The 22824-nt window shown below is 37.1% G+C and overlaps 2 protein-coding genes across 9 annotated transcripts in view; one reads left to right on the top strand and one right to left on the bottom strand.

The window, feature by feature from the left end:
• LOC139939411 (choline/ethanolamine transporter flvcr2a-like) overlaps nucleotides 1-7570 on the top strand; it is a 35892-nt gene extending 28322 nt beyond the window's left edge. For 2 of the 4 annotated variants that reach the window (XM_071935263.1, XM_071935264.1), the window contains one exon: nucleotides 3940-7570. In XM_071935263.1, coding sequence (XP_071791364.1) covers nucleotides 3940-4014 — 75 coding nt within the window. In that variant the 3' untranslated portion in view covers nucleotides 4015-7570. Of the gene's footprint in view, nucleotides 1-134; nucleotides 266-1188; nucleotides 1251-3939 lie in introns of all 4 variants that reach the window. The other 2 variants (XR_011786305.1, XM_071935265.1) reach the window with 2 other exon arrangements.
• The window catches only part of LOC139939410 (uncharacterized), a 92038-nt gene that overhangs the window by 64445 nt on the left and 4769 nt on the right, over nucleotides 1-22824 (bottom strand). For 2 of the 5 annotated variants that reach the window (XM_071935260.1, XM_071935262.1), the window contains 7 exons: nucleotides 22103-22221; nucleotides 19923-20069; nucleotides 17221-17365; nucleotides 15764-15868; nucleotides 14770-15006; nucleotides 13763-14073; nucleotides 7717-12724 (listed from right to left, as the gene is read on the bottom strand). In XM_071935260.1, the coding sequence (XP_071791361.1) occupies nucleotides 12476-12724; nucleotides 13763-14073; nucleotides 14770-15006; nucleotides 15764-15868; nucleotides 17221-17365; nucleotides 19923-20069; nucleotides 22103-22221 (1313 nt within the window). In that variant the 3' untranslated portion in view covers nucleotides 7717-12475. Of the gene's footprint in view, nucleotides 1-7716; nucleotides 12725-13762; nucleotides 14074-14769; nucleotides 15007-15763; nucleotides 15869-17220; nucleotides 17366-19922; nucleotides 20070-22102; nucleotides 22222-22824 lie in introns of those variants that run through there. The other 3 variants (XR_011786304.1, XR_011786303.1, XM_071935261.1) reach the window with 3 other exon arrangements.

Here is a 22824-nt window from a genome sequence, read left to right as displayed (position 1 = left end):
TAACAAAATGGCCAGATTAAACAAATCGACGAGTCTTGAAACAGCTGCATCAGGGTGTGGGTTCGAATCCCGGTCGCGACACTTGTGTCCTTGGAAAGACACTTAACTTTGTACAATTGCTTCTCTCCACGCAGGGGTAAATGGGTACCCGTGAGGGCAGAGATGGTTTAGCACTACATACTTGTCAGCACAGGCTGTATACTCCCCAGGGAGCTGAGATGGTTCAAGGACTGAAACAAATGGCCCAGTGACCAAAAGTATAAATGTAAAAGCACCATGAGCATTAGAAATAGAAGCCGGCATTATTATTATAAGGGGGTTTCGGCCGAACCCCTTTTGTTTTTGTCCATATTTTTATACTTTTTTATTAGCATTATTATTTTTATTACTAGCCTTTTCCCATATGTTATGAATTATTTTTGTTGTGAAATAATCTTATACTTAACAATGTCCGACTACCTGTACACGTTATTTACAAATCATTTATTGCAAGTTGTGTATAGTTTGTTTGTACAAAACCAAAAGCTCTAAACAACTTACATTTTTCAAAATGAGTCACATTTTAGTTTCCTAAAACACACAAACTTTTTTTCAAATAAAAATGATTTTACTAAGAGTAATTCCAGAGTACTTCCACCGTAATTAACAAGTAGTTGGTAGGCCTTATATCTAATTCTGTGAGACCCCTTTACAAATAGGAACTAGCTATGCATTCTAGGATAGGACGCGATGTTCGGGGATGTTCGTCACTCATAGCATACTGTACGTGCATAGTTTACTCGCAAACTGTCCCAAAATGCATCATAGTCACAACTTCCGGAGTGCCTTTTGGCGACCCAAACCAAAGCCCAACTGACTCAACAAGTCGGTTACTGGTTGGTCTGAACAACATCGCGCTCAACCGAACACGCGAAAACGCTCAATCGATGACCAATGTTTCAGGTTGGTGGGTTCCCAAAATGCATCCCTGTAAAGGAGTCTATGGCAAGCTTGCTGTATTGCGCAATCACTGCTATGTATACGAGATTGCGTCTCATACTGTTATGATGATAGGCTATTGCATGGAACACGAAGACTGTAAAAACATTCTTGTCCCACGTTCTTGTACCACTACTATATAGTCTTTACAACAAATAGTTCCATATTGCATGATTGTGGCATGTCAAAAAAATGTCCTTTTATTTTTAGATGCCAATAATAGAAGATAAATAATGCACTTTGGAAAAGTAATCAACCTCATAACATTCCAGGTATGACTATTTATCACTAATTTTTTTTTCTCAAGGGTTGAAAACTTCAAAATACTCAAGTTTTAAAGGGTTTGGTACGTTTTGTACATCAAGTTTTTGCCCATGACATGAATCCCTACTCACTGTGAATGAAGATGTATTTAGTAAATATAACCAAGAGAAGTTTCAACTTTGAGGGGAGTTTTGAGGGGAAAAAAGTGAAATCCCAGAGCAATGTTTTCAGGAGTCACGTAAATTTTCGTATCACTGAGACAAGAATTTATTTTGTGAAATTGTTTTACTCATTTCTCAAAAAACTACAGCACCTCAGCTAGCTATATTTTAAAGGCAATGGACACTATTGATAATTACTCAAAATAATTATTAGCATAAAACCTTACTTGGTGACGAGTAATGGGGAGAGGTTGATGGTATAAAACATTGTGAGAAACGGCTCCCTCTGAAGTGACATAGTTTTCGAGAAACAACTAATTTTCCACGAATTTGATTTCGAGACCTCGGATTTAGAATTGAGGTCTAGAAATCAACCATCTGAAAGCACACAACTTCGTGTGACAAGGGTGTTTTTTCTTTCATATTATCTTGCAACTTCAAAGACCAATTGAGCTCAAATTTTCACATGCTTGTTATTTTATGCATATGTTGAGATACACCAAGTGAGCAGACTGGTCTTTGACAGTTACCAATAGTGTCCAGGGTCTTTAAGGGAAGCTGTCTACCATCATTATCTTAAACCCAAGCAAGTGTTATGTAAATCTGTGGAAGTTTGTGTTTAGTGTTGTACAAAAAGTACCCACGCCCTTTACAGGTTTTTGTTCGGAAAGCATGAGATAATTTCAATCCTTCGTATTTCTATTTTGCACCTTGTCCCCATAAAGCTCTGCATCGCAACCTTGCTAACATTAAAGGAACACGTTGCCTTGGATCGGACAAGTTGGTCAAAACAAAAGCGTTTGTAACCGTTTTTTATAAAATGCATATGGTTGGAAAGATGTTTTAAAAGTAGAATACATTGATCCACATAAGTTTGCCTCGAAATTGCGTGGTTTTCCTTCTACTGTGCGAACTAACATGGTCGGCCATTTATGGGAGTCAAAATTTTGACCCCCATAAATGGCCGACGTGTTAGTCGACGAGGTAAAAGGAAAACCACGCAATTTCGAGGCATGTTTGTGTGGATCATTGTATTCTCCTTTTACAACATCTTTCTACCCATATGCATTTTATAAAAAACGGTTACAAACGCTTTTCAAAGACCAACTCGACCGATCCAAGGCAACGTGTTCCTTTAATCTCCTGTATTGGCTCCTACAATTCAACCAAATAAGCAGTTTGCATGTTAGATTTGAATATTGTTTAGTACATTGACAGGCTTGGAATTTCAGGAGTCCACGGAGGCCATGGCATCTATTGCCATGGTCTTTGCCTTGGTGCCCCTTTAAAAGCTTCACCTGGGGCGACAGGTCTTTTTCTTCAGCTGCGCCACGCATCTGGAACTCTCCACCACTTTACTCTCTACTCTAAAACAACTCCTGGAGTACTTCTCCAAAACTTTGCTAGAACTCATACTTAAAGTCCAAACTCCTATAACCAGTGTTGTAGTACTCAAACTCCTCAAGTACTATGTGAGTACCATTTTGATACTACTCAAACTTTGCTAGCACTCATACTTAAAGTCATAACTCCTAACCAGCGTTGTAGTAACACTCAAACTCCTGGAGTACTACTCTAAAACAACTCCTGGAGTACTTCTCCAAAACTTTGCTAGAACTCATACTTTAAAGTCCAAACTCCTATAACCAGTGTTGTAGTACTCAAACTCCTCAAGTACTATGTGAGTACCATTTTGATACTACTCAAACTTTGCTAGCACTCATACTTAAAGTCAAAACTCCTAACCAGCGTTGTAGTAACGCTCAAACTCCTGGAGTACTTCTCTAAAACAACTCCTGGAGTACTTCTCCAAAACTTTGCTAGAACTCATACTTAAAGTCCAAACTCCTATAACCAGTGTTGTAGTACTCAAACTCCTCAAGTACTATGTGAGTACCATTTTGATACTACTCAAACTTTGCTAGCACTCATACTTCAAATGTTTTGTACATAAAGTTGCTACCATCTTTACCACCTTTTGAAAAACAACTTTCACAGGTTGGTTTTACTGCCAAATATCTACATTTACATATGAGTTAAATAATCAAAAGGTTCCCTTTAATATCCAAAGGTTTACGTTCCCTTAAAGTACTCTCACTCCAACTCGTACTGGGAGATCCAAGTACTTGGTACTCAACTGATGGACTTGGTACGTAGATGTCAGAATACTTGGTACCCGGGCACTTGTACTCGCACTTGTACTCGAGTACTAATCAGCTACCCAAGTACTCAGCAGTACTTATACTTCCCGAAAAGTACTTGACTATCCATGTTCCAAACCATCAAAGAAGCCAACCAATTTTTAACCAACATTTTAAGAAATTTTTTAAATTTTATTTGTTTCAAACAGCTTTTCAGTAATTTTTTCTTTCTTTTATTTCCCTTCATTTTACTGTTCCCTCTTCCCTCTGATGTTTTTTTCTCTTTTCATGCGCTTTGAGAACCTTATTAGGTGGATATTGGGCAATATAAATATTTATTATTATTTATAACTTGTCATTCTGGATTTATTTCAAATTCTCATTCCTGTTTGTAGATGCACGATTTCCAAGCGATTCCTACGGAGATTGATGAGAAACAGAAGGAAGCCGAGCTCAGCACGCACGTCTGATAAATCAAAAGAACGTCTGTGTTTTATAACACGCCATTATAATACGGTCAAACATATAGTCAACAGAAGGAAGCAAGGCTGATGAGACTGAGCTCTGATGTCTGAAAACGGTCAAAGTACGGGACAAGTTCCTCTTCCGAGGGTCAAAGATGTCTTCCCCTTTCCCTATGGGTTACAAAACGGTCTACTCATCTAGATTAAACTCAATCTAAGGGCGTTGTGAAGAAATCAACATTTCATGGTTTTTCATGTTGTATCTGAATTTGCTGCAGTAATTTGAGGGTGGGGAGAACCAAACTTACATGGTGTAAAACATCTAAAACAAACTGTTTCTTTTATTGTGGCTATTCTTATTATTGTTTCTATTATTTATATTGCCACGGATACAAGCCAACAACATATAGACAGTCAAAATAAGACTGAAATTGAGATGCACGGAAATAAGCAGTAAAAAGCACCCTTATACAGTAAAAAATATAGTCAATCAGGCCTGGAATTTCATCTTTGAGAGGGCAAGGCCATTTTCATTTTGCATTGGTCACTTCCATGGAAAGTTCTTTTGGAAAGTATTGAAAGGGGCACCGAGGCCAAAACCATACAGGAGCAATGGATGGGCCTCCCTGGAATTCCAGGCTTGCACATTGACAAATAACTTCAGCGAGTGACTTGAATACAACACCTTGACAGGAGACTACACAATGATTGTAATAATACTATGCAATTACAAACTGTACACAAATGCAGACAGAGTTGTTTGTGATGCAATATGTACGCTTGACCCCAGGGGTCAAACCGTGATGAGCATCACAAAAGCAAAATAGTTTCATTTTTGCCATAGAGTTATATATAAGAACTAGAGGGCGCACTGGCCTATATACGCGCTCCGGCATGCGCGCAGGCGGCCATTTTCTAAGTTGAAAAAACTGGCATCTCACAGCGTGTGTTTGTTCGGCCATTTTTTAAGTTGAACAAACAGCTTCGCGTGAGCGTTCAATAAAAAAAACTCAAACGTGTATTTCATATTCAACGCGCGTGCAGAATGACGCGCTTGTCATCTTGCGGTCCCGTGGCGTTTGTGCACGAAGCATCACTCGTGCGCCCTCTAGTTCTTATATATAACTCTATGATTTTCGCAGTTTATAGAAGGGACACATTGCCTTTGATTGGGTCAAACTGTGAGCATCAAAAATGCAAAGTAATTTCATTCAAAGATTAAAGGAACACGTTGCCACCTTTGATTGGGCAATTTGGTCAGTACAAATTGAGTTTCTTGTGAAATGAATAAGGTTGGAAAGATGTTTTCAATGATCCACGCAAATATGCCTTGAGATTGTGTGATAGGTGTATTGTGCTACTACTGAAATGTCATTACTTTTATGCCATGGCATTAAAGGGACACGCTGCCTCAGATTGGGCAATTTGGGCTATAAAAAGGGTTTGAAATCGCCCTTATAAAAATGAATATGGTTGGGAAGATGTTTAAAAGTAGACTATAAAGATCCACATAAATAGGCCCCAAAATTGTGTGGTTTTCCCTTTACTTCATGCTCATGTACATGTACATGTACTTATCATGTATTGTGCACTATATTTTTAATGTAGATGGCCACCATTACTAACCCGCCCTTATAATCCATAATAATTATAATAATAATACAAATTAAAATATTCATTGATAAAGTGGTTTAGTAGGAAATTTTTTCATGATTCTTTTGCCAATTACTTTAACAACTTAAAGATGCGAGCTGAATGAAAATATTATACGAGTTATTGCTTTTAGAGATTTTATTTTTTGTTATATATTTAAAGTTAAATGTTTGTATAATAAACATCTGCTCATATTTTTAGTCTACACTATTGATTTTGTTTATGTATTTAATGCAAGTGTAAAACACCTCGCCATTTTACTACTCAACTTGTATACTGAAGAAAATTTTTAACTTTTTAAGAACACCAATGTATGTTCTTAACATTTGCAAACAATAATATGAAAGAAATTGTATTCTGTGATGCATTAAAAATTATTTAGTGACCTTTGGTTCATTGAGGTCAAAGTTAATTTTTATCTTCCGTTTCCTCCAAGGCAACTAATGAAAAATTAATAGCTATTTAAAATTATTTTTCAGTATTTTTAAGTATTACATGTAGTTAATGATATAAAAATATGATATCTTGAAGGACTACTTTTAAAATATTTTTGTCAACTTAATTTGTTATTTTTCCTTAGTTCAGACTTTTTATCAAACATCTTGATATTAACATCTGTTTATTCATTACGATACCCACTGATAAGGATTCCGAACTACCTCCAGTCATTGGGCTAGCTCAGTGGTCTAGTGGTAAGACATCTACTCTAGCAATGCAAAGGTCAGGGGTTCACATCCCACCTGAGTGATTTGTCTGGTGTTTTTTTTGTCACATAACTTAGGAAACAGAGTATACAGTGCTTAAAGGGTCTGTATACGTTTGGTTATGACTAAAAATTAATGCCAATAAAAACTAACTGGGTATTACAACGTAAATACAGCAGCTATGGATAGAAAATGTATTATGTATTTTGAGAAACTTTGACAAAAGTACAGCGGTTATAGAAGCATTATGTTTTCCAATTGAGAATTATTCTTCCTGCGTCCAAATAGACGCTCCAGATTTTCAGCAATATCTCAAAAATGCTAACAATTACCAGGCGTATATATACAATCCAGTTAATACAAATCGACTTAAGGGTAAAAACTAAGTAACATCTGGATTTCCTTCACCTTTTTCACTTTAATGCCTTGGATCACTTCACAAACAGTGGACTCAAATACGACTGCTGGTCAACATTTATAAACGGTTAGCAAACTTAATTATTCACAGTAAAAGCAATAAGGGTTTATGTGACAAATGTACTGATGCTTTAATATCAATATAAAAACTTTCCTAGATTGGGCAAGTACGCTCGAAATGCCAATCATGCAAACTTAACAGTTGTACATTTGGGGTAAAGGACTCCACAATATTACTCTAATTATGCAACTTCACTGGTGTGTTTTTTTATGATAAAAAAACAATTATGGCAGCCTTTAAAATGATATAATGTGAATACAAAATTGGGATTTAATTTTTTACTGTGCAAAAGTACAATGTACCATACAATTATTAATTTTGAGATATATGTTGAACACGATACAATTGCACTGTTTGGTTTGGCTGATTTGTCTGTATACAAACAGTGCATTTCTATACAGTGTTCTTCATTATATCTAAAAAAAGGCTTTAATCAATTTGTGACCACTCAATTGACTGATTGTTCACAGTTCACAAATTCCTTTGTTTGTTTGTAAGGTCGTTTGTTTCTTGGGCGTTTGTTTGTTTGTTTGATTGTTTGTTTGTTTATTTGTTTGGTTTGGGTTTTTTTGGGGGGTATTTGTTTGGTTTTGGGGGTGTTGAGGTTTTTGTTTGTTTATTTTTTCCCACCAAGAACCAGTCGGTCTTTAAGTCATAATTCACAATTTCCTCCAGTGTTTTATTTGTTTGTTTTTGGTTTGTTGGGGGTGTTTGTTTGTTTGTTGGGGTGCTTATTTGTTTGTTTGTTTGTTTGTTTTTCCCACCAAGTACAAGTCAGTCTTTACGTCATAATTCACAAATTCCTTCAGTGTTTTATTTGTTTGTATTGGGGGGTTTGTTGGGGGTGTTTGTTTGTTTGTAGGGGAGGGGGTGTTTGTTTGTTTGTATTTTTCCCACCAAGTAGGAAACGTTCTTTAAAGTCAAAATTATTTAAAGTGGTGCTTTCTTGAAGGAGGTCTTTCAATGTGAATAAAAAACACAATGCTTTGTAGTCGAACAAGAGTAGTAACAATTTTCTTGTAATTTTTATTTGATTATAAAACATTTATGTGTCACAAATATCTTCTTCAGTGCATGAACACTTTCACTTGGACTACAGAGTTTAAAAATCATCATCCAAGAAATACAATTTAAATACAAATCTACAGTTAAAAATACAAAAATATTTTACGTAAAAAGTATTATATTAATAAACATCAAATGGGTAAAACATTTCAGTTTGACAAAAATTAATTATTTTGTAATAAGGCAAAATTATATTTAACAGTCTTCTAATTTAACAAATTTCATAAAAACGTTTACTTAGTTTGGCACTTAAAATAGGTCAAATAAAAGAAATACTTGATGATTTTCTATCATTTATAAAATGGTTGCAATAAACAAGGTGATGGTAATCATAAAAAAGTGTTTTAACAACATATTCCGTTGTTTTGTTGTCGGCATTCTTTCTGCATTCATTCCGCCAGCCATGATAATTTTTACTGGGCATGTTCCATTTTCATTTTACAAAGGGCGAGGCACTTCCATTGGCCATTCTCAAAGACACTAGACACTATTGGTAATTGTCAAAGACCAGTCTTCTCACTTGGTGTATCTCGACATATGCATAAAATAACAAACCTGTGAAAATTTGAGCTCGATTGGTCGTCGGAATTGCGAAATAACTATGAAAGAAAAAAAAACACCCTTGTCACACGAAGTTGTGTGCTTTCAGATGCTTGGTTTCGAGACCTCAAGTTCTAAACTTGAGGTCTCGAAATCAAATTTGTGGAAAATTACTTCTTTCTCGAAAACTACATTACTTCAGAGGGAGCCGTTTCTCACAATGTTTTATACTATCAACCTCTCCCTATTACCCTTTGTTACCAGTAGTGTCCACTGCCTTTAAAGTCTAATGGAACTTCTGAAGGGTCACCAAGGTCAAGTCTAGGGCTAAATGTCATAACACTGTTTAGCAAAACATTCTGGGGTGGATTTCACAAAGAGTTAGGGACTAGTCTTATCTCGAGTTAGGACAAGTTACTCGTCCTAACTTAGGACTAGCCATGTGTTTTTTTTATATCTCCTAGGACTAGTCCTAGACTAGTTCTAACTCTTTGTGAAATCGACTGCTGGTCCTTTAAACTTAAGCTACGAGCCCTGCTCTCTTTTGGACTTTCACCACAAATTCAAACCCTGAAAAGGTTTGACTATTATTCATAAAGACGACATTGTGACGCTGTCCAAGTATCTTGTCATTAATCACATCTAGGTAAATCATTTACACAATGGAAAATAAGTTTCCATGTTGATGTTAAATAAAACAAACAACGATTCAATGGGACAGTTTAGTTTATGACAACCAAACTCCTGAAGCCAAGCTTTGCGAGTTATCGTCTGATTGACATCCTACAGATAAGGTTGTATCTAGTGTTTAGACAACTCAAATGTACATGTTCAGTTTTGTCTGAAGCAAACACGCTGTTACATTTCCTGTTTAAGTCGCATTGCCCGAGTAAGTCTCCGCCCGATTTTCACAGAAAAAAAATTCCTTTAACATTTGTTTTCTCAGAACAAACTTTGACACATGATGTTGTTTCAAAAAAACAAAAAAAACTTCCTTTAACATTCGCATATATGCCACGGACAATGCACAAAATGTGCGAAACACACAAAATTGTTTGAAAACAACTGATGGACGTGAGATAATGTCGGGATTCTATCATTCATACTTTTTTAGTGTTATAGTTAACTTCCACTTATCATATTGGCAGAATGTTTTGTGCAATATCCCAAACTACAAAAATACTTTTTTTAAGATCCCAAACTTTCGGGTCAAACCGGCCAAAATCACACCTGCAGCATCTTTAAGGGAAGAAGTTAGCCAAGCTGTTTCTTTGTATAAAAAATTACCTAGTCGGTATTCCTCTATATATTGTCGAATCATAGAGCAAACTAAAGACCATTATTTCTCTTTAGTGTAAAAACATTTTAAAAAGATACTTTTACAGATTAGTTTCAACGATTGAATTGCCCTCACAAACTAATATTGTACCATTCCCTTCAATCTTCAGCATGTTCAGCGAGCTCGAACTCCATTAGTCTAAATATTTACATTCTAACTTGGAGTGGTGTAAACACAGAGGTCCAAAGTACAGCTTTCAATAAGTACGTTTTATGTCACCTTAAACAAAAACCAAACCTCACCCATACTTAGGGTTAGACTATAACGACTGCTATGGTATGTTAGACCATAAATAACTTGTTTCAAACAACGTTTGTTTTGTCGACCCCAATATATGTGTCACACCCTAGGTAATGAATCCATTATCCTCAACTAACAGCCCAGCACCATTAACCTTCCCTATGACTGTTGCATCGACCATGACACTTTGTGTACAAAAAGAGTGACCTGACACATTCCACAGAGCAGGGCCCAATTTCATAGAGCTGCTTAAGCAAAAATTCATTGCTTAGTAAAATCAGATTACCGGCCAAGACTCCACTCAATTGTTATGCTAAGTAAGCAACAGCTAGTCATAAGCAATGTATATGGCATGAAATTTTGGCCAGTAACATGTGTAAAATAAGCGAGCTATTTTCGTGCTTAAGCAAATTGTTTGCTTAAGCAGCTCTATGAAATTGGCCCCAGTTCCTAGATGGCAAGACACTCACTAGGCCTAATTTCATTGAGCTGCTTTGGCACAATTAAGAGCTAAGCACAAAAAGTTTCAGCTAATACTGGAATACGGTTACCACCCAAACTGACATTTAACATGAACTGTCTGTGACTGGTTTACTGCTACTGTTTGGTTCGCGCAAAATTATTAGCCTTTGAGAAAGACTCTACTAGGGTCGTAACTTCAGGTCAAACTATTTTTTGCCTTTATTCCATAGGTCATTTTGGTTGGTTAGGCGTTTGCAACAGCTACATGTAGTTTCATTTTCTCATGAAATGAATAGGACAAGTTTTCTGCAGCTCAATGAAATTCTGCTTTGGCGGCTTCCAAGCTTGCTGTAGATTGTTTCCCCACCATGCAAAGTTTCAAATCCTACTCATGTTCATGGTGTTACTGCAAACCTTAATAGATTGTATCTCCACCATGCAAAGTTTCAAATCCTACTCATGTACATGGTGTTACTGCAAACCTTACTAGATTGTATCTCCACCATGCAAAGTTTCAAATCCTACTCATGTACATGGTGTTACTGCAAACCTTACTAGATTGTATCTCCACCATGCAAAGTTTCAAATCCTACTCATGTACATGGTGTTACTGCAAACCTTACTAGATTGTATCTCCACCATGCAAAGTTTCAAATCCTACTCATGTAGGATGGTGTTACTGCAAACCTTACTAGATTGTATCTCCACCATGCAAAGTTTCAAATCCTACTCATGTACATGGTGTTACTGCAAACCTTACTAGATTGTATCCCGACCATGCAAAGTTTCAAATCCTACTCATGTTCATGGTGTTACTGCAAACCTTACTAGATTGTATCTCCACCATGCAAAGTTTCAAATCCTACTCATGTACATGATGTTACTGCAAACCTTACTAGATTGTATCTCCACCATGCAAAGTTTCAAATCCTACTCATGTACATGGTGTTACTGCAAACCTTACTAGATTGTATCTTCACCATGCAGTTTCAAATCCTACCCATGTCGAGATGTTACTGCAAACCTTACTAGATTGTATCTCCACCATGCAAAGTTTCAAATCCTACTCATGTACATGGTGTTACTGCAAACCTTACTAGATTGTATCTCCACCATGCAAAGTTTCAAATCCTACTCATGTAGGATGGTGTTACTGCAAACTTTACTAGATTGTATCTCCAACATGCAAAGTTTCAAATCCTACTCATGTACATGGTGTTACTGCAAACCTTACTAGATTGTATCTCCACCATGCAAAGTTTCAAATCCTACTCATGTAGGATGGTGTTACTGCAAACCTTACTAGATTGTTTCTCCAACATGCAAAGTTTCAAATCCTACTCATGTACATGGTGTTACTGCAAACCTTACTAGATTGTATCTCCACCATGCAAAGTTTCAAATCCTTCCCATGTCGAGATGTTACTGCAAACCGTACTAGATTGTATCTCCACCATGCAAAGTTTCAAATCCTACTCATGTAGGATGGTGTTACTGCAAACCTTACTAGATTGTATCTCCACCATGCAAAGTTTCAAATCCTACTCATGTACATGGTGTTACTGCAAACCTTACTAGATTGTATCTCCACTATGCAAAGTTTCAAATCCTACTCATGTACATGGTGTTACTACAAACCTCTAGATTGTCTCCACCAAGCATATGTAGCCATTATTTCCTCAAAAACAAGCACTTTTAGTGGAGCGGTTTGTTTCACAAAGTGGAAAATAAATGATTTACTAAGAATAGTAACGGCACTGCTCGAGAATTGCAAGGGTCGTGGGTTCGAATCCCACCTGAGTAATATGCCTGTGGTTTACTTTCACAGGACTCGGGAAAGCACCAAGTATACGATGCTGACACACATCAGTGCATATAGGTAAAAACCAAAACTAATATTTAAAATAGTATGTTATGTCAAATACAAATGACTTTTTTCCTTCAAATATTCAAAAGGCACAAAATGGCCAACTCACTCACCGACTACTAACTGGTATCCGTCAGATCACTAGATGCATCAACATTCAGGATCCATCTCTCAGCTCGATAAGTACCAGTGAAAGAGGTCACTGGGCCAACCGTTTGATTGATGATGCCTAGCATGCCAGCAGTGTCACCAGCTACACCACTATCATTACCATAGCCACGGGGACCAGTTAAGGAAACTATGGTGATATCAGACTGGGTGTTGTTGTCTTGGGTTTTGATGGCAACCGTGGAGTTGTGCAAAGAGATCTGGATACAGGAAAAAGAGATACAAATATTAACAAAGTTGTTTTGCACTTTCAAAAATAACTAACAGAAGAATGACTTAAAGGGTCTATGTAACTTTTGTAGGACAAAAATCACAATGTCCACACATTTACACTAAACTTACACAGTTTGAAGATAATGATAGTAGAAAGCTTCCCTGAAAATATTACGTGCTGAGGTGCTGTAGTTTTTGGGAAATGGGTAAAACAATGTAATGAAAATTATTTTAATCATTTACTCATTTCTCAAAATCTACAGCACCTCAGTAAGTAATGTTTGAAGGGAAGCTTTCCACTATCATTATCTTCAAACCCTGTAAGTTTAATGTAAATCTACGGACATTTTGAAAAAGTACCCAAATCCTTTAAGAGCAATACCGTTATGCCTTTAATCCTACTTTATGTCGACCTGGAAAGTGTGTTGCGTTTGCTTCTTGTTCGTGACAATAATAGTAAACTGCTTTTATATAGCTCCCTTCACCAAATACAGGGTCCCGTGGCGATTTAAAGAGACTCAAAATTTGAACAAATTAAGAAATACTAGTCCTAACTCAAGATAAGGCTAGCCTTAAAGCCATTGGACACTTTCGGTAAACAGTATTGTCCAAGTCCCACACTTCGTGTATCAAAACTTATATATAAAATAACAAACCTGTGAAAATTTAGGCTCAATCAGTCATCAGAGTCAGGAGAAAATAATGGGAAAACCCACCCTTGTTTCCGCACGTGCCGCCGTGTCATGACATGTGTTTTAAACAAATCCGTAATTCTCGGTATCGAGAATTAATAATTGTTTTAATGTTTTCTCAAAAAGTAAAGCATTTCATGGAATGATATTTCAAGAGAAGTCTTTCACAATTACCTTCTGTAAACCCCGTAGTTATTTGTAAATCTGTGAACTTTTTTTTTTGTTCTGTTCCGAAAGTGTCCAATGGCTTTAACTCTTTGTGAAACCCACCCCTGGACATAACGTCATTGACCGAGGACACCACTCGAAATAAAAAAATACAATGTATCTCACCAGAATGACTCTCTCTATCATGGATTGTCCAACCAGATGGACGTTCCAGTTGACCGGTTCAAATGACACCAACACAAGCACAACCCCTCTTCTCTCATCCGCCGACCTTTGACCTTCCACCATGACCTCCATGTCGCCAGCCGTAGGGGGAATGGTGTGACGGTTTCCCTCATACACGGCTAAGACGTGAACCTGGTATAGACTGTTATCATCGGCCACGCAGCTATAAGTCATTTGAGGTTCGTCTTGGAAGGAAGGCATTGCGATCGCTGTTGGAGCATCATGTTTAATTACGCATGATCCGTATCGAGCTGAATTATAAACAAAATAAAGATAGAAGATTTTCATCAAAAAAGCTTCATTTAAAATTCAAAATAGTTGTAGATATATACAATCAAACTAACCTGTGAAAAGCGTCTTTTAAAGCAATTATACACTTTCGGCAAAGAAAAGAAAAAAATCACAGATTTACAAATAACTTACAGGGTTTTACAGAAGGTAATGGTGAAAGACTTCTCTTGAAATATTATTCCATGAAATGCTTTACTTTTCGAGAAAACATTATTTATGTTAAACACATGTCATGACACGGCGAAACGTCAGAAAACAAGAGTGAGTTTTCTTGTTATTTTCTCCCCACTCCGATGACCGATTGAACCTAAATTTTCACAGGTTTGTTATTTTATATATAAGTTGTGATACACGAAGTGTGGGCCTTGGACAATACTGCTTACCGAAAGTGTCCAATGGCTTTAAGAAGGTGGTAGTGTTTTTTAAATATTGCCGAAAAATCAGGAGCAGTTATGTCCACCTAGGAAGAATAATCTGCAATTGGAATACACAATCTGAGGAAATGCTTCTCAGATTCAAATACTTTGTGATAAAGAGTGATATCTTTTTCCCATAACCGCAGTAATAATAATAATTAACAGCGTTTTAAATTTGCTCTGATCTAGCCGTAGCTGTAGCCGGATTTACCGCTTCGGACACGGCCTTAAGTCACTTACGCAGGCAAGTTGCTCTTGAATAGTAAGGCGATTCACAAGAGCAGAAGTCATCCTCACAAACGGCACTCACGTGGTATCCACCGACATGCTCACACGACCCCTGTATGCAAGGATTTCGGAGTTCATGGGGAGGTGTACTCTGACGGGAGTTTAGCGGAGGTCGTGTCGGGTCGGGGGTCAAGAGGTCAAGGGTATCCTCAAGGTCAGGAGACTGAGATGAATTCGTTGTGGAAGTCTCTGGAAGGAAGAAAGCATTGTGTCGTATTGAAATTACATGCATCTTTTACTTAGGATTCGAAATGCCTCTAGCTACTGGGCAATCTCGGTGGTCTAGTTGGTAAGACACTGCTCTTAGAATTGTAAAGGGCGTGGGTTCGAATCCCACCCGAGTAATATGCCTGTGACTTTTATTTTCACAGAGGGAAAGTACTGAGTATACAGTGCTAACTTACATAGGTGTATTAATATATTTTTCTTGGTTATGGACATTTTTAAAAAATTCCACACAAAAATCCAAAAGCTCCGTGACCTTTAAAATATTCCTTTGATAATAATAATTAACTAGTTCTTATATAGGGCATTTTACAATAACGTCTCAATGCGCTTTACATTAGTGCCCTGGTCATTGGGCCTATTAAACTCCTTTAATCTTTCTAATAAGCTCCCTGGGGAGTATACAGCCTAAGCTTCTGTGGAGCTCCCAACACTTTTTCATACACAATATCAACCTCTATCCTCGCAGGTACCCATTTACCCCTGGATGAAGAGAAGCAATTATAGTCAAGTATCTTGCTCAAGGACACAAGTGTCGGGACTGGGACCCCAATGACAAACCCCCAGAATTTGAGTTTGATGGTCTAAGCTGCTCGGCCATGACACTTTTAATCATTTACACTTTAAATTATAAACTCAGAAAATCTTTCAGAACACCTTGTCTCCAAAAGCTGATTGACCTATAAACTAATTCTTTAATAATTTTATGTAAGTTCTTTACCATTGTGCTGAGCATTTTTTTCTTTGAGCAGTTCCTTGAGGCGTTTAATTTCATGATCTTGTGTTGACAGCTGACTCGTCATCTCGGACAGTCTCTCTTGAAGACCTGAAAGAGTTGAAGACAAGAATGCCAAATGTTATACAATGAAATGTATTACAAGATACAACAGCAAAATAAAGTTTGTCCCAAGCATATTTATTGGCATTTAACAACCGAGAATAATATTTCTATTCCCCCTCGGTGTGATGCCAGTCCATCGGAGGTTACTCCCCAGCTCTTGCCAGTACCCATTTGCACTCCTGTGTGGAGAGAAGCATTTATGATAAAGTGCACAAGAACACATGTGTAGATTTAGGAGTTCAGGAGACCAGTTAGTTCTAAAAGTAACTGCCCTTCTTATTTCCTACTACCTGGACGGCAGGTAGGAAATCGGCCGGGACTACTTAGTGGATCAAGGGGACTTCTCCTTATTAAAGGAACTTTACAAAATTGATAAGAAACAAAAATTGTGAAGATCACAGATTTACATAAAACTTACACGGTCGAATGATGATGATAGTAGAAACATCCCTTGAAATATTTCTGTCTGAAATTTCATATTTGATGAGAAATAAATAATCTAATTTCGCGTTTTGAGTTTATCGCTCAGTGAGCGATTTATTCATTTTTGTTTTGGCATCGATGCAATGCAAAATTTGTAATCGGTTTTCACTATTCTCTCGTGACCCAGATGGCCGATCGATCTCAAACTTCTACAGGTTTGTCAGTGTATGTATATTGTGGAATACATTTAAATCTTACACTGCCAGCACAAGGGATCAATGGCTGATTTTATATAACACCCAAGCAGATCCTGGCCATTTGGTGGGCGGGTTGTCTGTCATGAAAAGGCAAATAAACATGCAATTGCATGCTACGTCATTCACCATGCATTTTTTGTTCCATTCATACGCATTTTTTTGTTTCATTTGATTTGTTCTATTGCATGGTGCGCACCACATAACTGCGCGCGCGTCTTTGATAATGCAGCAGTACAGTTACTGCAAGGCACATACTACAGTACGGCGGAAAAAGCATTCCATCTCTCAACTCATGAAAGTATTTACACATTGCTCTCATAAACGTTCTTTGCTTGTATACTCATAGAGTTACATATAAGAACTAGAGGGCGCACTGCTGATGCTTCTTGCACAAACGCGACCTGACCGCAAAGAGACACACGCACCTACGTATGTATGCACGTTTAATATGAAGTACACGTTGGAGTTTGTGTTCATTGAACGCTACTCGATGCTGTTTTGTTAACTTACAAAATGGCCGCACAAACACACGCTGTGCGATGCCTGTTTTGTCAACTTAGAAAATGGCCATATGCGCGCATGCCGGGTCGCGTATATAGGCCAGTGCGCCCTCTAGTTCTTATATATAACTCTATGTGTATACTATACTCTACAAACCTGCGCATGTATCTGTGTCATCTCCAATGAGGTTGTTGATCCATTGTGTGAAGCGATGCACTCTGGTATAAACACCTGGGATGCGATGTCTGGCGCACCCAATACCCCAACTCACAAGACCAACCAAATACCAACGCTTGCTGTCCTAAAACAAAAGTAATTTGTAGTCATTAATTTAGATTATTGTACCAAATATGTACCAAACTGTATAGAACATTAGGCCAACTGTAAGGGACTATACAGAATAGTCAACTTTTAAAAGAACTTTTTTTTTTTTTTTCCATTCAACTTTTTAAATAGGCTTATATATATAGTTATATTAACTACTCTTTTTTTTTTTTAACCTTACTGAAACTAAAGCTTATAACTTTATTGAATCCACAAAAATAGCTACTTAAAATTGTAATTTGTTAATTAAATCTGCCAAAATTTAGACCCATTTTTAACCCTTACCCCTAGGCCTATTTACCAGAAGGTGACCTCAATCCTCCCATGTCACTACCTGGGCCCAATTTCATTGAGCTGCTTAGCACAAAAACTTGCTTAGCATGAAATTTCTTCCAGTGGTAAAAACAGGATTACCAACCAAATTTCCATTTGCTGCATATTGCTTGTTACAGGTATTCAGCTGTTGTTGCTTATCCCTGAAAATCACATGGAAATTTGGTTGGTAATGCTGTTTTTATCCAGGCAAAAAATTTCATGCTAAGCAAATTTTTGTGCTTAGCAGCTCTATGAAATTGGGCCCAGGTCCCAGTTATATTCAATTATTATCTGGGCCTACAGCCCTAAATCCTTCTGAATCCTTTATTTTGGCAAATATGATAAAGGCAAGGACTTAGGCAAGTTTATTAAATGAAAACAATGGAAATACCATGTTCACATAGCACATCAACCAAATAGAATGTTGACAAAACAACTTCTATTTAACAACAATCAAGCAACAAGGAAGGAAATCAACATTGGAAAACAGAGTACTGAGCAATGAACAATGCGATGCTGATAAACTTAACAAACAGCATGAAAAAATGAGAACATAATAATTACAATAACCAGTTTTTATATAGTGCAAAAATTACAGTCAAGTCTCAAAGCACTTTTTGAAAGTCAAGAGAGAAAAACCAGGACTGTTGATAAAAAAATTACAGAAAATACAGAAAGAACCACAAAATGCATACAATGAAAAATATAAGTTATTTCACAAAAAGTAATTATGAACAATGGTCGACTCTTCAGAGTTCTGGAACTATTGATGTCAGGCAATGTTAACTAAAAGAAAAATAGAGAAGGATTTGGGAGGGAAAGGTTCAGAAAATTACAGCAAAATAATTGATATGACATATTTGAAAACACAATCAAGCACAAATAATTATGTATACAAAGACATATTAATCAACAATGGTTGACACTTCAGAGTTCTGGAACACTTGATGTCAGGCAATTCTAGATAGAGATGAAGATGATGAATGCAAAATAGAGAAGGATTTGGGAGGGGAAAGGTTCAGAAAATTACAGCAAAATAATTGATATAAAATATTTGAAAACACAATAAAGCACACATAATTATGAATACAAAAACATATTGACCAACAATGGTTGACACTTCAGAGTTTTGGAACACTTGATGTAAGGCGATGCTAGATAGAGATACAATGTAAACATGATGAATGCAAAATAGAGAAGGATTTGAGAGGGGAATGGTTCAGAAAATTACAGCAATACTCATTTGTCATGAAATATTGGAAAACACAATCAAGCACAGATAATTATAAATACAAAAACATATTGATCAACAATTGTTGACACTTCAGAGTTCTGGAACACTAGATGTCAGGCAATGCTAGATGAATGCAAAATAGAGAAGGATTTGGGAGGAGAAAGGTTCAGAAAATTACAGCAAAACTCATTTGACATGAAATAATCGAAAACACAATCAAGCACAGATAATTATAAATACAACAACATTTTGATCAACAATGGTCGACTCTTCATTTCTGGAACACTAGAAGTCGGGCAATGCTAGATAGATATGAGCATGATGAATGCAAAATAAAGAAGGATTTGGGAGGAGAAAGGTTCAGAAAATTAACGCAAAACTCATTTGACATGAAATATTTGAAAAGCATAATCAAGCACAGATAATTATGAATCAAGATATGGGAACAAATAAGAAGAGGTAGATTACAGCATAATGCAGGAGCCAATATGAGCAATACAAAAAAGCAAAACTCATTTGACTTGAATTATTTGAAAAAACACAGTCAACCACATATAATTATGAATATCATTATCAGAAATAATAATAAGAAGATTATAGCATAATGCAGGAGAAATGAGTAAAACAAATAATTTTCGTCTCAGTTTTAGCATGTACAATCGTGTTAACCAGTTATTATATGTTTATGGTATAATATCATATGTGGTTAATGGGTTTTTACATCCTAAAATAATTTTGGTCTCACATGAGACAAAAATGATGTTGCGACTTGTCTTACTCATATCAACTACAGAACCCTAGACAGTAATATTTGAAGAGAAGCTTTCCACTATCATTATAAGTTTAATGTAAATCTGTGGACATTTTGAAAAAGTACCCAAATCCTTTAAAAGAGATCACGAACAGTCCTTTACGATCAGGGCTATTCGGAAACAAAGGATCGATTTTCAAAATATGTGAAGCAGCACAAAATATTTGTTCTCACCCTGACAGCGAAGGGACTTCCACTGTCTCCGAAGCAGGAGTCCCTTACCATTGGCCTCTCGTCTGACACAGCGCAGAACATCCTGTTGGTAATGATGTCCCGATGTCGGATGTTACAGGTCTGCTGGTCCATCACTAACAGCCTCACCTGTCAAAACATCAATGTCAAACTGCTCTAGTTTTTAATCCGAAGTGACAATTGACAGTCCGTCAAATTTCAAAGGATTTTTTTGGCTCCGCAGCCCTGACATATTGCAAAAATTACAGGCATCCTAAATTTAAAGGTTGGTCAGAGAGGTTTGCCTATTTTGGAAGAAAATCTTTTGGCACTTGAGAACATGTTCGAGTTTGAGCTATCTGATCGCCGTCGATTTCACCAAACTCTTCCCAACTTAGGGTTAATCTTAGGACTTAGGATGGGTTCAGTTCCGTATCCAAATACGTATGACGCATTGAACCCATCCTACGTAAGGACGAGTTACTCGTCCGAACTCGGTCTTAACTCGAATTAGGATTAATTCTAGCGTATCGTGAAATTGGCTGCTGCCCTGACAATGTGCATCAATAAATCAATGTTTCAGCCTCTCTTCATGACGCGGAAAAATGCGCAACTTGGCAGAGGGCGAAACACAGACCGGCTCGCCCTCTGCCAAGTTGCGCATTTTTCCGCGTCATGAAGGAATAGAAGGAGCTCAAACGAAGGGACTTCAAAAGTCGAACCTGCGGTACCGCGGTCGTTTAACAACACCTCGTAATCACCGACATACCTTATACAGACAATGGGCGACCTGGCGTATGTGAGTTTGCGCGTGCGCACTTGGTTCTTCACTCAACCATGGTGTCGTATGTCGTATGGATATAATACAGAAAAACAACTTTTTTGACACCTGATAAAAATTGTGTACACTTGTGCTCACCAAATCGAAAAACACAATTGAATACCAACCACCCTCGTGTGCTAATACCCAAATTTTGAACCACTGCTAGTGACCGGAAAGTTAAAAAAAAAAAAAAAAAATATGCCATGATGTTTCAGTGAAACACCACAAACAGTAAATGAAAACGTGTAATATTCACAATTCTTGTTTCCAATGATTCAACTTTACACGAAGGCAACGGTGCAGAGCGGCGGTACCGCACGTTCTGTACAAAGAAATCTAATCCTGCTCGTTAATCAGCCGTCCAGCTGGAGGTCTCCTATCTTTTTCCACTAGTTCGACGGGGGCATTGTCAAGAGTATTCTTTTGTTACTCTGCGGTTTTGCGGGTAGTTCGAGCTCCTTCTATTCCTTCCTCCATGGTATTACGCGCGTAGGTCTGAGCACGTGCACTACTGGAGATAACTGTGAAAAAGGACCGTTCAAAAGTCTCACATTACACGTGGCATGACCTCTCTGACTCGGGAAAGTCCTGAGTATACATTGCTAACACACATCGGTGTATGGGTAAAAACCAAAAATTAATATTCTTTATCCCCGATGCAAATTTAACATCTGTTATATCGTTGCGGAACCCGCTGCCAAAACATAGGATTTGAACTGCCTCTAGCTGCCGGGCAACCTCGGTAGTCTAGTTGGTAAGACACTGCTCTAGAATTGCAAGGGCCGTGGGTTCGAATCCCACCCGAGTAACATGCCTGTGATATTTTTTCACAGGACTCGGGGAAAGTACCGAGTATACAGTGCTAACACACATCGATGTGGGTTAAAACCAAAAATTAATCCTCTCTGATGTTACAATGAAACTTCTTCTATCTCTCTGTTCTAAGCTATAAAGTATACGCTATATCTATCTTCCAAAGATATCTGGTAGTTGTATGAGTGAATTCATTTATTACCATGAAACTTCTTCTTTCTCTATTCTTATCTATAAAGTATAAGTTATATCTACCCTCCTAAGATATCTGGTAGTAGTATGAGTAATCTCTTTTTTTATCATGAAACTTCTTCTTTCTCTATTCTTATCTATAAAGTATAAGTTATATTTACCCTTCTAAGATATCTGGTAGTAGTATGAGAATCTCTTTTTTATCATGAAACTTCTTCTTTCTCTATTATTATCTATAAAGTATAAGTTATATCTACCCTCCTAAGATATCTGGTAGTAGTATGAGTAATCTCTTGTACTACCATAAAACTGCTTCTTTCTCTATTCTCATCTATAAAGTATAAGTTATATTTACCCTTCTAAGATATCTGGTCGTAGTATGAGTAATCTCTGCAGTGCGTCCCCACCCTGTGATGTAGCCTCTAGTGTGAGCTCGGAGTAGATTCATCGCCCTAATCTCACTGGGTAGGCAAACTGTCAACATTCAAAAAGAAAACAGTCTACAATGGTTTTAATTTCTGATTCACAAAGATTGTTGTTTGGATCAATAAGTATTGCATAAACTCAAAAGTATTCTTAATATTTGTGATCACTTGAACCAACGATATTAAAGACAGTGGACACTATTGGTAATTGTCAAAGACCAGTCTTCTCACTTGCTGTATCTATCTCAACATGCATAAAATAACAAACATGTGAACATTTGAGCTCAATCAGGCATCGAAGTTGCAAGATAAATATGAAAGAAAAAACACCCTTGTCACACGAAGTTGTGTGCTTCTGATGCTTGATTTCGAGACCGCAAATTCAAAATCTGAGGTCTCAAAATCAAATTCGTGAAAAATTACTTCTTTCTCGAAATTTACGTTACTTCAGAGGGAGCTGTTTCTCACAATGTTTTATACTATCAACTTCTCCCCATTACTCGTAATCATGAAAGGTTTTATGATAAGAATTATTTTGAGTAATTACTCAAAATAATTATTAATTTAAAACCTTACTTGGTAAGGAGTAATGGGGAGCTGTTGATAGTACAAAACATTGTGAGAAACGGCTCCCTCTGAAGTAACATAGTTT

Source organism: Asterias amurensis, chromosome 7, assembly GCF_032118995.1.
Source record: "Asterias amurensis chromosome 7, ASM3211899v1".
NCBI classification, from domain to species: domain Eukaryota; kingdom Metazoa; phylum Echinodermata; class Asteroidea; order Forcipulatida; family Asteriidae; genus Asterias; species Asterias amurensis.
The sequence above is the reverse complement of the archived record's forward strand: the minus strand, read 5'-3'. Positions and strand labels throughout refer to the sequence as shown.